The sequence below is a fragment of the Scyliorhinus torazame genome, chromosome 20 (genome assembly GCF_047496885.1).
Source record: "Scyliorhinus torazame isolate Kashiwa2021f chromosome 20, sScyTor2.1, whole genome shotgun sequence".
Taxonomy (NCBI): domain Eukaryota; kingdom Metazoa; phylum Chordata; class Chondrichthyes; order Carcharhiniformes; family Scyliorhinidae; genus Scyliorhinus; species Scyliorhinus torazame.
Genome location: NC_092726.1, coordinates 11,132,174 through 11,148,435, shown reverse-complemented (window position 1 = coordinate 11,148,435; position 16,262 = coordinate 11,132,174). Strand labels below are relative to the sequence as shown.

General features: G+C 46.8%; 1 protein-coding gene across 1 annotated transcript in view; it reads left to right on the top strand.

Moving 5' to 3' along the window:
* LOC140396863 (cytoplasmic polyadenylation element-binding protein 2-like) overlaps window positions 1-16,262 on the top strand; it is a 49,884-nt gene that overhangs the window by 3,525 nt on the left and 30,097 nt on the right. Inside the window, exon 2 of the mRNA XM_072485655.1 lies at window positions 11,715-11,805. Coding sequence (XP_072341756.1) covers window positions 11,715-11,805 — 91 coding nt within the window. The remainder of the gene's footprint in view (window positions 1-11,714; window positions 11,806-16,262) is intronic.

The following is a 16,262-nucleotide window of genomic DNA, read 5'->3' as shown; positions in this document are numbered from 1 at the left end:
TGTCTTGGAATGCTGACAATCTGACGTGCATTTACTTTGTTGTTTCTTTTCCTTGCATCTTGCTGAGTTAATCGGAAGGTGCTGCGGGTGATTCGTGGGGACAGGTAGCTAAATGTCCAGTGGCTCGGCCAGACATCCCTTTTGCAACTTGTAAAATTGTGACCGGACTGGATGCAGGGTTGTTGTTTCCCTGGCTGGGGCGGGGGGAGGTCTAGGACAAGGTGGGTCATGGTCTCGGGGCGTAGGCCATTTGGGACTGAGATGAGGAGAAACCTCTTCACTCAGAGGGCTGGTAAACCTGTGGAATTCTCTACCGCAGGAGGCTGTGGGGGCCAAATCATTCAATATATTTGAGAAGGTTACAGATTCATAGACTCTGAAAGGGACAGGGAGAGCGCGGGAGTGTGGTGTTGAGATCGAGGATCTGCCATGATCATGTTGAATGGTGCAGCAGACCCAAAGGGACAAATGATCTACTCCTCCTGTTTTCAAAATTTCTTCATTGTAATCTGGACAGCGAGTGCTCACCTGCGGACTTGAGGGGGCTGGGGTGGGAGGGCATAGGAACTGAACCCAGTGCACTCCAGAGCGCAGGTCACTGGATAAGCATTTGGGAACAGGAATCTTGGCTTCCTCTACTCAGCTCCTTCCCTCAACTCCTGTGAGCAATGACGTTGCTTATTAACTCCACTGACTGCTGCTCCCTAATTGGAAGAGTCTGGACCGAGTCTAGAGGATTGAAAAGCCATTTGACACACCTGCGGAGTTTGGAGGCAAAGTCTTTTTTTCTGGTGACAAAATTCTCAAGAAAGCCAGTTTGCATCAATGGTTTGATTGCCGCTGGCGGCCATTCCTTCAGCTGCCTTGGCTTAGCTCTGGAATCGCCTTCTTCAATCCTTGGGGCACCTCCATCTCTCCTCCTTTAAGACGTTGTTTAAAGTCCAAGTTTTTGGTCACTTCATAGCTTCTTATATGGCCAGGTGTGCCGGTTTGCTTGATAATGTTCCTCTGAAACGCCCTGGGGATGTTTCAGTGTGTCAAAGGTGCCCCGTAAAGACTTGTTGCCGTTGCTTTTAGAATCTGCCATTTGATCTTGGTTTCACTGTATTTTGTGGGAGGGAGTGGGCCTCGAACCCACAGTCTCGCTGGGATATTTGAGGGTCCGGGTTGAGGCAGCCTCTATAGCACCTTTCCTGACCTTCGGATGTCCAATCAGTGCTTTATGGCCATTTGAGTATCTCCGTTTTAAAGTAAGTGTGAGATGTGAGAGCCAATTTGCTCTCAGCAAGCTCCCATAAACAGCGATGAGGTGGTGACTGGAGAGTCTGTTCTTGAATTGGAGCCCGGGGTGAGCTCCCCGAATCCTCTTCAAAATAGGACAGTGGTATGTTTTGTTCACGCTCCAGAGGGAAGATGGGGGTCTCAGTTTAACACCTCATCTGGAAGATAACACCCTTGGATTTTGGTAGGGGTGGGGGAAAAAATGAGGATGCCTGTGCACCAATCATGCTGTGGCACGTGCCAGCCAAGGGCAGAGCAGACTGGTAAAACATTCAGACGTCGATGGTAACATCATGACAGTTTGAGGAGGTACAGCGGGAAATTGAGTTTCCCTGCCAACATACCTTGAAGGTGAAATTGGTGTTTCTGGTGTTAAATTAAGGGCAACTGCAGGGAAGCAGAAAAGAAATCATTCAAAAAAAATCGGAGGATTGCTTGTTTATTGTACGCATTATCTGGCCAGAAATCTGAAGGTCAGGGGAAATTTTCTACAGCTCCATCTACCAGAACCCGGGGAGTAGGAAACACAGGTGTTTCAAGGTGAGGGAGGGCTGCTTTACTGCAAAGTGAATTACATGGCCCAGAAAGATCACAGCTTGTCCTCCTTCTCCACCCTGTCTGAGCCGAACATCGCTACCTGCTGCTGAATGGGTTGGTTCCAGAGAATTGATGCGTGGGGTCCCTGAGCTAGTGAGGGGGCCACTCCGCTTTGCTTCTGATCCCTGTCCGTGACACCTGGCATGAGTGAGCATTGGCGAGAGCAGCTCTAGGGTTCGCCGTGATGCCCCTTGCTGGGCAAATAGCCAGCTGCTGCTGATTGCCTTGGCTCCTGTGTTGAAATGGCCCACTTGGATCAGCTGTTGTCCAGGGACTGGATTCTTTGTCACCACTGTTGTCGTCCCCCCCCTCCCCTCCCCCATTCCCAGCCCCTTGAGAACTCTTGTCCATGTGGTCCAACCCCTCCTTAGCCTCTGCCCTCTGTATTTGCCACATCATTCAGATCGCTCAAGCTCCCAAGAGCTTTTCCCTCTTCCATCTCTGGCCTCTTTTGAGTCAACCCCAATTTCTCTGACCCAGTGTTGGTGGCTGTGCTTTCAGCTTCTCGCTCTTAAGATCTGGGATTCTTACCCGTCAGGCCCTCTGTCGCTTCCCCAAACGTGTCTTTAAAACTCGGCTGGACATTTGCTCCTCTGTCTGAATAATCTCCTTATCTGGCTTGGTGGTTAACTTCGTCTGGTATAGCTCCTGTGAAGCACCTCGGGATGCTTCACTGCAAGGTGCTCGATAAATATAAGTTACTGACAGATCTCCTCTGCTTGTATAACTTTGACACCATCCAGTGCAGTTTCCCCACTCAGCCACTGAGCGAGATTATAACACACACTCAATCATAAAGCATTTCCATCGATTAGACCTGGGATATTGGGCCCAGAGGTCCCAGTCCCTAACTCCTCTGGATTGGACTACGGACTACGTTCCATCTCCTCTGGTACAAATAACCTAGTTATCTCAAATGAAGCAACTCTTGCAACAGAAGTAATCAGCGTTTGACATCACAGCCAAGGTCATGCAGCCTAAATTTAGGGCCTTGAAATGAAGGTTTGGTAGTGTTTACAATAAAACATAGAGCTTCCTGTGCTAAAGTTGCTGAAAATGTCTGCATTATACGGAGCTGCCAACACTGGATAAATTCTTGGTGTGAGATTTTCACTTGTCAGCAACCCGCTCGAGACATAGACCGGAGCCAAAAACCTTTTAATAGCAGCAAATGTGGCAGCCACATGAGATTTAAAAGGGAATCAGTGCTTATTTAGAATGGAAGAGTTAATCAGATAAAGGCAAGTTGTGTTTCAGGATTTTTTTTCGACATGTTGTTGGAAGATTTGCCTGTTTAGGTTGATGAGGGGTCTATAATAAACCAAAGAAGGTGTTTGATAAGGTGTCCCACAGGAGGCTTGTTGCAAATGCTCGGGCATATGGCATGAGGGCAAATGTAACAGCACGGAGAGAAAGTTGGCTGGCACACAGGAAACCCAGTGTAAATGGGTATTGTGCAGAACACTTGAAAGAAAGGAAGAACAAACTTACATTTGTGTAGCGCCTTTCACAACTTTGTTTGCTTTGCAGCCAATAAAATACTTTTTCAAGTGTACTTTACTGCTAAAGTGTAGTAAGTGCGGTTGCAAGTTTGCGCACAGGAAGTTCCCACAGACATCTGTGTGTTAAAAGGGTGAAACGGTGGCAAAGTCAGTGTCACGGGACTGGTAACCCAGAGGCCCGGGCAATGCTCTGAGCAAATGGGTTCAAAGCCGCTGCATTTCGACTCGTGGAATTTGAATTCCGTTCATAAAACTAGTAACTCCGAGCTGGCCTGGGTGAGAGTGACCACCGTTGTCCGAGATAAAAACCCACCTGGTTGACCAGAGCCATTTGGGGAAGGGAATCTGCCATCCTTGCTTGGTCTGGCCTACCTTCTGTAACCTGTTTCGGGTCGGGCCACTTGTGTTGGCAGCTTCCAGAAGTGGAGGCAATTTCACCAGAGGGGTGGCAGGGATGAGACCGAACCTGATGCCAAGAGGACCCCGAGTGAAATAGTCAGCTAGGTAACACATCCTAACTCAGCGTTGTAAAGTGTCATGGTTTAGTGCATTGGGAGGAAATGAGCAGAAAGACCAAGAGGTTTAAATACAAATTCCCTGCAATTCGAAAGCAACACAAATTGCACGTGGATGAACAGGCAAATCTTACTTCAAATACAAAGGTAAATTTCACTTTCAACAGTCTCTGCAACAAAGATTCATTTTACTTAACCACAAGCGTTTGCGTCACTTCCCACATAAATATGGCATTCCATCGCTGCACAGTTCCACAAAATGCTGTTCTTTATTCACGCAGAGGGTAGGTCTCTGACAACCTCTGAATTTCATAGGTACAATTCTCATCAGCGCACTTGCATGAAGCCTTTCTCCCTCAAACCACATCAGTCCTGATGATGTAGATTTCCAGAGTTCATTTTCAACCCATCAACCAGTAATGTTCCAGTTCGCCGTTTAGCCACTTCCGCAAAAACACCCAGCTCTTTAGTGTCTCCAACCTATTCACACAGCATACCAGGTTTTAGACCTATTTAGCCAGCTCAAGAGCTCCTGGGTCCCGTTCTGCTGAACAGAAAAACTGAATGATTGGGTTCTTTTCCTGACAAGAATTCTCTGTTCTTCCTGTGTCTTTCTGCGTTCTGTTGTGTCTGTATCTGCGCACTGATCACCTTCTGCTTGTATCTGCAGCTCTCCGTTGTGTTTGCGAGGCGTTAGGAATTTGGATAATGACACTCTGGAACACTCGTTAAGTGAATTCTGGTGTGTTCTATCTCATCCCTGCAGCTTCACTGTTTCTCCCTCTACCTTGCATTACATCTCTTCCTTGCATACATTATTACATCAGGGCTCTGGGTGAGTCAAAGGAGCAAATATATAACGCAAGCCACACAGCTTTTAGAACATAGAACAGCATAGTACAGGCCCTTCGGCCCACGATGTTGTGCCGACTATTTATCCTAATCTATGATCAACCTAACCGACACCCATTCAATTTACTGCTGTCTATGTGCCTGTCCAAGAGTCGCTTAAAAATGTCCCCAATGACTCAGACTCCACCACCTCTGTTGGCAGTGCATTCCATGCAACCACCACTCTCTGTGTAAAGAACCTACCTCTGACATCTCCCCTATACCTTCCACCAATCACCTTAAAACGATGTCCCCTGGTGACAGCCATTTCCGCACTGGGGAAATGTTTCTGGCTGTCCACTCTATCCACGCTTCTTATCACCTTGTTTCCCTCGATCACGTCACCTCTCTTCCTTCTTCGCTCCAGTGAGAAAAGCCCTAGTTCTCTCAATCTTACTTCAAAAGACATGCCCTCCAGTCCAGGCAGCATCCTGGTAAATCTCCTCTGTACCCTCTCCAAAGCATCCACATACTTCCCATAATGAGGCGACCAGAACTGGACACAATATTCCAAGTGTGGTCTAACTAGGGTTTTATAAAGCTGCAGGAAAAACCCTGGGGAAAAGTTTGAGGGAGCTATGTGCGGAAAGTTCTTTACGCAGAGGGTGGTGGGTGCCTGGAACGCATTGCCGGCGGAGGTGGCAGAGGTGGGCACGATCGCGTCATTTAAGATTTAACTAGACAGATACATGAATGGGCAGGGAGCAGAGGGATACAGATCCTTAGATAAATAGGTGACGGTTTTAGATAGAGGATCTGGATTGGCGCAGGCTTGGAGGGCCGAAGGGCCTGTTCCTGTGCTGAAATTTTTCTTTGTTCTTGTTTTTCTTTGTTCAAAACGTCGCGGCTCTTAAACTCAATCCCCCTGTTAATGAAAGCCAACCCACCATATGTCTTCTTAACAACCCTGTCAACCTGGGTGGCAACTTTGAGGGATCTATGTATGTGGACCCCAAGATCCCTCTGTTCCTCCACACTTCCAAGAATCCTGCCTTTAACCCTGTATTCAGCATTCAAATTCGACCTTCTCAGCTATTTTTCTGTTGATAATGTTTCCAGGTCACATGGACCAGTATTTATTCTTATCCAAGAAAGGTACAAGATGCTGACTTTGGAATTGATGCAAAACTGAAGTCATTTTCAAATATTTGTAAAAATAAATACAGATTCCACAAGACCTTTCAAAATGACCTATTTTCTTCACTGTTTCTGAGTCACAACAAAGTATTCTTGAAGTGTAGTCGCTGTTGTGATATCGGAAATGCAGCAGCCAGTTTCCGCACAGCAGCAATGTGATAATGACCAGATTATGCAATATTAGTGATGTTGGTTGAGGGATGGTCCTTGGTCACAGGGAATTGGGTCTTTAAACTGCTCAGGTGCTCAGCACCTCTGCATCCTTCAGTTTATGCTCCAATTCTAATTCTTCCCAATACTTCCAAAGCAATAATACTAAAATTGTACAAGGATGTTCATTGTTGGGAGACCCCGTTATAGGCAGGATAGGGAGGTCGTAGAGCGCATAAAGCTTGGGTTCCAAGTGTTGCTCAAGATGGTGGCCAGTTACAAGTGGAGATGTGAGGTGCAGGAACCTGGAGGTTTATATAATTGGTTCTGGGTTTGTGAAGGTGAATCGGCAAGGACGATTCTTTAATTTATGACTCAAAATGAGGGGTCACGAACGTTAGAAAGGCATTGAGGAGAGTGGTCCTTGGCCACCTGCTTAGTAACAATGGACCCCTGTGATGTATCAATATCTGATTCTCCGATCTGCCCTGCTTGTCTCTCTCCACAGCCTTGTCTCTTACTTGCTTCAATTATACTTCTACCCGTTTTATTTTAAATAGGTACAATTCTCGGACTCGGCCACTCCCTGTGACCTAACGTTCCATGGCCCAATAAATAATTGGGAAAAGGAGAACAATGCAGTTTGGTTTGATTTTGTTTGTTGCAACAAATTGCTGGTACAGGTACAATGTGTCGAGTAGGCTGCTTTTGGTGTTTGGTTTCCTTCGCGAGCAAGCCACTGTTGGGATGTTGGGATTCCTGCGTTGGTTCTCACTTCCAGGGGAGTTAATCAGGCAAGGCTATGGAGGCACAGTGGTCAACTGCAGGATCAGTCAGGGTTAAGACTCTGCCCCACTCCCATCGTGATGGCTTTCCCTTTTGCCTCTTCAGGTAGAGCTGATAAAGCTAAGCACTGCATCTCATTGCCATTAATACTTGAGTGCATCACTTGGCTATTTCCTGGACCTGCAGGCAGGCTGCACGGCATTCAGGCCAGAATCAAGCTTGGATTGGATGGAGCATAATCTTCGGAACTGGGCCTACATTTCTGGCCTAACATTTCTCCAAGCCAGTATGGGAAATGTGTTCTGTGACTAGTCACAGGAAGGAGGGTTAGACTCCCACATAGGAGGAAGCCATTAAATCCCTCAAACTTCCAAACTTCTACCACTTTTTGCCTTTCTAAGTATTTCCTAATTTTATTTCCGGAAGGCGGACTCTGCCTGGTTTTTATACGCTACCCCTTGCGTTCAATGCGATCCGCAGGCAGTGGAAATGATTGCTTTCAATCTACCCCATCTGTTCCTCCGTTGGGGAAACCCCTTGAGATCAGGCCATCCTAGACTAGGGACTGTGCGATGAGAAAGAAATCATTGGCAATCTAGTTGTGCTCCATGGGGCTGAGCGGCCAGAACATGGTAGAATTTTTCATCAAGGTGGAGTGTGGTATAGCTGATTCTGAGACGAGGTTCTTGAATCTTAATGAAGGAAACTACCACCGTATGAGGCGCAAGTTGGCTTTGATAGGTTGGGAAACGTTACTGAAAGGAATGATGGTGGACAGACAATGCCAAACATTCAAGGAGTGCATGGGAGAAACTGCAACAGCTGTTTCTTCCTGTCTGGCACAAAAGTAAAACTGCAAAGGTTACCGTGTGATGGTTTCCAAGTGAAATTAGAGATAGTATCAGATCCATGGAAGAAGCATACAGGTTGGCCAAGTGATTTTTGCTGGGATAAACCACAAGAGAAAATATTGGACAATCTCAGCAGGTCTGATCTGTGGAGAGACCTATCGCTGGGCCTCTATTCAGCCCCACGCCCCCTCTCCACAACATTATAAATCTGACCCTGTTTTCAGTTCTCCAGCATTGACAAAGAGTTTACAGTCAGCTCCCTTCTTTCTCCACAGATGCTGTCAGACCTGCTGAGATTGTCCAGTATTTTCTGTCTTTGTTTCAGATTCCAGCATTCAAAATCTTATTATTGTGGCTGGGATAAATGTTGCCCAGGAGATATCCTTACTCTGCTCAGATTCAAACTTGCCCTGAGATCTTTATTATTCACCTCCGAGCAGACTGGGCTCTTGTTTAATGCCTCGTGTGAAACATCCACTCCCTCAGTGTTGCACTGGGGTATTAGTCTGGATTCTTTGCCCAGGTGTCTGGGGTAGGTTTCGGGATCATGTCTCACTTGAATGAGAGTGATTAAGTTGCAAGAGGAGACAATTCGCTCAATCAGGTGCACTCTCTGCAGAGTGACCCAGTCCACTCTGTTTCCTCCCGCTCTATCCCCATAACCTGTGAAGTTTATTTCCCTGAAGCACCCATCCAATTTCCTTTTGAAATCACTGATTTTTCACCAACTTGGTAGGCAGCGAGTCCCAGGCCATTATCTCACACTGCAAGAACAAGTGCTCCCTCGTATCCCACCAATGCTTTCAATCTGTGACCCTGAACCCTAGCACCAGCAACGAATTGGAAAAACTTTTCTTTGTCGACCTTCTGCAAATCTGTCACAGTCTTGGACGCTACCAAACGTCTTTTCCAAGGAGAATAACTCCAGCTTCTCCAACCTAACCTTGTGCTTCAGATCACTCATCAGTGGAATGATTTTAGTGAATCTTCTCTCGAGGACCACTTACGGCGAGGCCACAGCTGGAGTTCTGTGTTCAGCACTGGTCACTGCACTAACTATGTGAAGGATGTGATTGCGTGAGAGAGGGTGTCGAGGAGATTTGCCAGAATGTTGCCTAGGATGGAGCATTTTAGCTGTGAAGAGAGGCTGGATAAATTCAAGTTGTTTTCTTTGGAGCTGAGAGGGCACCTGATGAATGTGTTTCAGGTTATGAGAGGCATGGGGACAAGGTGGATAGAAACAGCTGTTCCTCAAGGGTCAATAATCAAGGGGGCATAATTTTACGATGAAAGAAAACTCTCTCCCTCTCTCTCTGCCCCCCCCCCCCCTCCCCCCCCCCGCCTCCTCCGAGGGTGTTGGGAATGTGGAATGCACTGCCCTGGGAGGGTCGTTGAGGCACAACCTTTAACGAGTACTTCGATGAGCATTTGATGTCAGAACATTCAAGGCTATGGGCCAAGTGCTGGGGAATGGGATTAATGTAGATTTAGTAATGTTTTGCCGGTGTAGGCTTGATGGGCTGAAGGGCCTCTTCTGTTCGGTATGTTCACTTGGGAAAGTGGGGTAACCCATACTGGACATGCTACTCCAGTTGTGGCCTCATCAGGGCTTCATGATGAGAGCGTTGCCACGTTCAGCCAAAGCTGACTGCTGCTCCTGTGGAGGCGTTGCCTCGCTGAGCAGACGTTAAGGTCAGCTCTTGTCCAGAAGTAGAATTTATTGCCTTTTTATCTGAGTATCTTGTTCCCAATGACTGCAGTCTCTATTAGCTCTGTCATTCAAAGATGTGGCTTCAGAGGTTTGAAAGTTAAATTAGTGGTGAAGAAGCTGAAACGAGGTGGGGGTGGGTTACCATTGGCCTGGGCAAAGGCCCTGTTTGGGTGGGGAGGGGGTAAATTAAGCAGGATATTTGGCCGGATCTGTTTTTGATCAGAATTATATCAGACCCTGACCACCTCACCCCCTTCCCCCTTTTACAAAAAGCTGTTCATAATCTGCACTTTCCCTCTCGCCATGGTAAAACAGCCCGTTGATAATCACAGAATATACTCGTACGTCAAGAATGGGTGAGGTATCAGATCATGCTGGCTGGTTGTGTAACCATAACATAAGGATAAGGTTACAGCACAGAGGAGGTCAGTTCCGCTCATCCCTCTCGCGTCCTCTCCCCAGGTGCTTAATTCCCTTTACCCAGATTCAACCTGCTCCGCCACTCTCCACTGTTACCCAGGAAATTAAAAGATGAAAAGAAAATAGTGTGCACCTTCAGCAAGTGAAAGGGTGGAATCTGCAGAACAGGCTGCGTGAGAAATGCTGGAGTCATTGCTCCTGTTGAAGAGAGCTAGCCGGTGTTGGGTTTCTTTTTCTTCATGCTCTGTAACCTCTTCACAAACTCTGCCAGATTCTATTCTCCACCAGTGACTCAGCCACTTTTCTCTGTGTCAGAGGGTGCAATGTGCTGTACGATGCTCACTTTCCTTTCATTTCCCACTGTCTGCGCATCGCATCATTCAGGTGGTGGCATAGTGGTATTGTCCCTGGACTAGTAATGCAGACACCCAAGCGACTTCCCTGAGCACCCAGCTTCGAATCCCAACATGGCAGATGGTGCAATTTGAATTCAACAAAAATCTGGAACTAATATTCTGATGATGGCCATTGATGTCGTAAAAAAACTTACCATGTCTTTCAGGGAAGGAAATGCCATCCTTATCTCGTCTGGCCCTAATGTGATTGGAGATCCACAGCAGTATGGCCCTGTGAAATGATCCAGCAAGCCACTCAATACGAGGGCAATTAGGGATGGAAATTAAAATGCTGGCCCAGCCAGTGATGCCCACATGCAGTGGATGAATACAAATCAGGGTGGCACAGTGCAGTGGTTAGAACTGCTTCCTCACAGCGCCAGGGTCCTGGGTTCCATTCCAGCCTCTGCTCACTATCTGTGTAGAGTTTGCACATTCGCCGTGTCTGTGGTTTCCTCCCACAGTCCAAAGAGGTGCAGGTTGGTTGCAGTTACCCCCTGGTGTCCGGAGATGTGCAGGTTAGGTGGGGTTGCGGGGATAGAGTGGGTCTCGGTCGGGTGCTCTTTTGGAGGGTCGGTGCAGAGCCAAATGGCCTCCTCCTGCGCTTCAGGGATTCTGTGGAACAGAATGGTTAGCCTGTTGTGTTCGCACTAGCTCTCTCTAAGAGCAGCTTGTAGTTCCCCTTCCTCATCTTTCAGGCCTGCAATTTTACTCTTTATCAGATAATGATCTAGTTCTCCTATTGAAGGCCATAATACTACCTGTGACAACCACGCTCTGAGGCAGCGCATTGCAGATCCAAACCACTTGGTGTGTATCTTTTAAAAAAGCTTTTCCTGGTGTTGCAGCTGATTCTTTTCAATCACACGAAGATGTCCTCTGGTTCTCAGTTTGGCAGCAGTTTCCCTCTCTGCACTCTGCCTCGACCCCTCGTTATTTTGAACACATAAACACTGAAGGGTGACCTGATACGTGTCCATGTGATGCTGATAGGGCTTGACGGGATAGATGTGAGGAAGATGTTTCCGCTTGCAGGCGAGACCAGGGTTAAAGGCTGCAAATGGACGACCGTTGCTCATAAATCTGACAGAGAAGTTGTGATGAAGCTCATTGAAGGTTGGGTTCCGTTATGGAGGAAAGTAAAAGTAACTGTGCACCCAGGAATCGACTCTTGCCATCCAGGCTCCCACGGGAGAAACAGTCCATTTGCTGGACACATTGGGGAGCTTCAAGCAGCCATGGATCTTGACCCCAAAGGTCAGCAATCCCCAGGGAGGAGAGGAAATTACTTGTGTTTTATGAAAAGAAAGTTGCCACCAAGAACAGTTTTGCTGTACACACTCCCCTTCAGGAATGTGGTATCAGCGCTGGCTGGTTACATCTCAGTGAGTGAATTGTAACTTTTCTTGTGACCTCTGAATTCTTCCCATCTCCTTCCTCACTTTAATAGTTTCTTTTTTAATGTTTTTCCTTTGCAGGAATGGACACACCCGTATGATACATTCAACATGCACTCATTGGAGAATTCCCTGATTGATATCTTACAGAATGAACAGGAACCACTCAAAGGTGAGTCTCATGACGAACTTGCCTTGTGTATTCCTCCTACCTGCATTTCCCCCCCCCCCCCCCCTTTTAAAAAAAACAAAAACAAGAAAGCTTGGTGGACTGGGTCTTCCTGGATGCTGGCCACTATATTGGTTTGCCGGCTCTGTGTTCACACACGCCTTCCGATACCACTGAACCCATTTCACTGCAAGGTGATGTACGGCACAAGTAGGATAGCTGAAGAAACAGTTGTGCCCACATAGGGAGAAATGACTTGCATTTACGTAGCACCTTTGACATTCCCGTCATGTCCCCAAGAGATTTACAGACGACCATGAAGCATGGCCATTTGTGCTCAGCAAGATCCTACCCTCAGCGAGTTAACCAGCTGTGTTTCAGACTTTACCCCGTGGATTTGGACTTGTGAAGCGTGGCGAGGTGGTGGCCGAGGGAAGCATTGTGGATCAGCAGTGTGAATCACGCATTTACAGCCAATGCCTGCATAGCAGGTCCACAACTGAAACTAAGGTGGCAGCCCGTAAAGCGAGGGTCAGCAATGGGGCTGGTGGTGGGGGTTTAATCCACAACTTTCTGACTTGACAGAGGAGGGTGGCACCAGTCGGCCACAGTTGATTCCCCGTGGAGAAACCATGTTGGAATGCAAACCGGATGTTGACGTGGCCTGCACGGACCTAGACCTTGCAAGAGAAGACCATTAGGTTTTCTGGAAAAAAAACCCCAAAGCCTGTCAGAGACTGTCTATTTGCGCTCATCAGGGTTACCAACCCTGATTATCAGAAATTACCAACCGTAATAGTATAGATTGTTGCTTCCCCCATTACTGTTGTAAATTTCTTCTGATGAGTGCAAGACAAAAAACTTTGACAGCATGACTCCCTTTTCAACAATCTCCTGTGTGATTCTGACTCTAATGCTCCTATACGACCAGCAGGCCATCAGGTTGGTTGAAAAATGTTCCCACATTCCCAGATTCTGGGATACGTGGAAGAAGGATTAGGTTTGAATTAATATAGTGAAGAGCTGGTAGTGACATGATCATCAAATGGCGTCTCTTTTGTAATGTGAAGTCTGCTCGTTTGGAAGCAGTGAACTGCAGAAACACGAGCGACCCACTGAGCAATCTGGAGAGGTAGAGAACACTGCTGCAGTGTTAGATACCAGACTGTTTACAGAGTTGTCAGGGGAGGTTGCTGCATTGCCTGCTTCTCCATGTTTCCAGCTTCTCGCCTTTAAGGCTTCAAGATTATTGTTATTATTATAAGTTTCGGCCTGGTTAGAGGAGGGCTGAGGCAGCCACTCTGTGTGGAGCCTTCTCTGAAGGGCTAGTGGTGAAGTACTGGCCCAGTTAGATCACAAATAGGACGAGAGGGCTGTGGGCAGCGTTCCAAGTTCCTGATGGCTGCTCTCGACCTGCCAGTAACAACTGTTTGACAGTGCACAGCACACAAACAAGGGAGGGATCAATCTTTTGCTTCCCTCTGCAGTATATGTAACTGTTGTTTCAGTATGTACATCCCTTTTGTGGCTTGGTGACCAGATTGAACACAATGTTCAAAAAGTGGTCTGACATTATGAAGCCTTAGCATAAACAGCATAGTCTTCTGCCCGTGGCAGTTTGGTTTCTCGGTGACTGAACACACGCTCAGTTTTTTAATCCATCCGCAGCATGTCCTTGGAAGAAATAAGAGCATGTGGAGGCCAGTTGGTCCTCGGAGTCTGCCCCCAAGACTCACTTAGAACAGCAGTCGGCAACCTGTGGCCCATCAGGGTTCTGAGTGTGGCCTGCAAGATGTTGCCCACAGGCACAGTTGCCACTTTGTACTGATGTCTGGCTGCCTAGTTTTTGCCTGCCTGGTTTGACTGATTGACAGGTGAAGTGAGGTGCATGCTGATTGCTGACACCATTGACTGTGAGAGCCGTATACACACACTGTGCCCAATCAAGCGTAAAGATTTCTTTTTGTTTTGACCATTTGAAGTTGATAGTTCTATTAATATATGACAGAGGTCATGGTACATGTTGGTACCAATGACATGGGTAGAAAGAGGAATGAGGTCTTGCTTTAGGAATTCAGGGAGCTAGGCTGTCGACTAAAAAGCAGGACCTCTTGGGTTGCAATCTCTGGATTATTCTTCAGTCCCACCTGCTAGTGAGGACCGAAATATAAGAATAGCGCAGATGAATTTGTGGCTTAAGAGTTGGTGCAGGAGGTAAGGTTTTAGATTCCTGGAATACTGGGACCGTTTCTGGGGAAGGTGGGACATGTACAAGCGGGATGGTTTACATCTGAACCAGAGCGGGGCGGACAGCCTTGTGGGTGGGTTTTTGGGAGGTGTTTCAACTAATTGGGTGGGGAGTGGGGGGAGGGTGGCACGGGGGGAGCTCAGACTATTACCGGAATAGGGACACATCATAATACAGGAAAGCAATCAGGTCAGAGGGAGTACAGCTGAATTAAGTTTCAAGGGAGTAAGGCAAGTCTGGATGACCTGTACTTTAAAGCCAGGAGTATTAAAACGGATGAGTTAAGGGTGAGGTGATAGTCATCAGAAAGACATGGTTGAGGAACGGATAGGATTGGCAGCTCAAGATTCCAGGATATAGAATCTTCAGGCGAGACGGGATGGGGTAAAAAAAAAAAAAAGGAGTCAGTTACTGCAGTAAGGAGAGATGATTGGCAGGGCCATTGAATGAAGCTTTGTGGGGAGAGCTTAGGAATAAAAAAGAGGCAGCCACATTGCTAGCTGTTTATTATGGACCCCCAGCTAGTAAGTGGGAAATTGAGGTGCAAATGTGTGCACAATTCGCAGAGGTATGTGAAAATAATAACAGTGGGATAATTATATTAGGTGATTTCACCTTTCCCATAATGAATTTGGATAGTCAGAGTGTAAAGTGCTGGATAGAATTCTGAGGAATGAAGCCGGACTGGTGGTTGAAATGGTGGTGGTGGGGGGACAGTTTAATGATAGTGACCACAACATGGTACAATTTAAGCCTGTTATGGACCAAGATTATAGACAAGTTGCAAAAAATGTTTTGGATTGGGGGAGAGTGGACTTTAGTAAAATAAGGCAGGATCTGGCCAAGGCAAGACTGGGAAGAGCTACTCATGGTAAAAACTACAGATGAGCAGTGAGGCGGGGGGGAGGATTCAAAAAGGAAATGGGGAGGGTACAGGCCCAACATGTTCCTCGAGGGTGATAGGAAGGAGTAACAAGCCCAGAGAACCATGGATGACCAGAGACCAATATGTTAATGGTAAAATGTTAGTTAAGGAAAAAGTGGGACGTGTCAGAGATGCATTTTTTGTCTCTGTGTTTACGAAGGAAATGTATAATGCAGATACAGTGGTCCAGGAGGAACGCTGAGAAACTGGATGGGATAATCATAAAAAGAGAGGAAGTAATCGAAGGATTGTTAAGTCACCAGGACCAGATTGTTTGTTTCCGAGGTTACTGAAGGAGGTCAGGGAGGATATAGCAGATGCTCTTGAGGATGATTTTCCAATCCTCACGGGAGGACTGGAGAAATGCAAATGCGGTACCATTGTTTAAAAAGGGATCAAAGGAAATGCAGAACAATTATAGGCCAGGTAGTTTTACATAAGTGATGGGCAAATTAGTAGAATCAATTCTGAGAGAAAGGATTAACTGTCACAGAGAAAGGCATGGACTAGTCGGGGATAGTCAGCATGGATTTGTTAAAAATCTTTGAGGAAGTGAGAAGAAGGGTTGATGAAGGTGGTGTAGTAGATGTGGTGTACATGGACTTTAGCAAGTCGTTTGACGAAGTCCCACACAGTAGATTGGGCAAGAAAGTGAAAGCCCATGGGACATAGGGCAGTGTGGCAAACTGGATAAAAAGTTGGCTTAGTAACAGGAAACCAAGGGTAATGGTCGATGGCTGCCCTTGCAATGCAATGTTGTTTCTTTTGATGTTCCACAGGGTTCGGTGTTCGGACCCTTACTGTTTGTGTTATATATTAATGATTTTTGACTTGAACGTGGGGAGCACGATCAGGAAATTTGCAGACGACGCAAAGATTGGCTGAGTGGTGAACTGTGTAGAGGGGTGGACTGTGTAGAGGATAGCTCTATAAATCAGCAGAGGTATTTGTGCAGTATAGAAAGTGCAGGATGAAGCTTAAGAAAGCAATTAGGTGAGCAAGAGGGGATATGAGAGCTCTGGCTGGTAAAGGGTAAGGAAAATCCGATATTCTTTAAGTGTATTAATGGGAAGAGGATAACCAGGGAAAGAGTCGGGCCCAGAAGGGACCAAGGGGACAATCTGTGGGTGGAGCCAGAGGACATTGGTGGAGTGTTGAACAAATATTTTAGGTTCATCTTCTTCCAAGAGAATGAGGATCAGGTATGAAACTCTGGGAGAGAGACTGCAAGGTTCTTGAGCAAATTGACATAGGGAGTGACAAGGTGTTCGAAATGTTGGCAGCTTA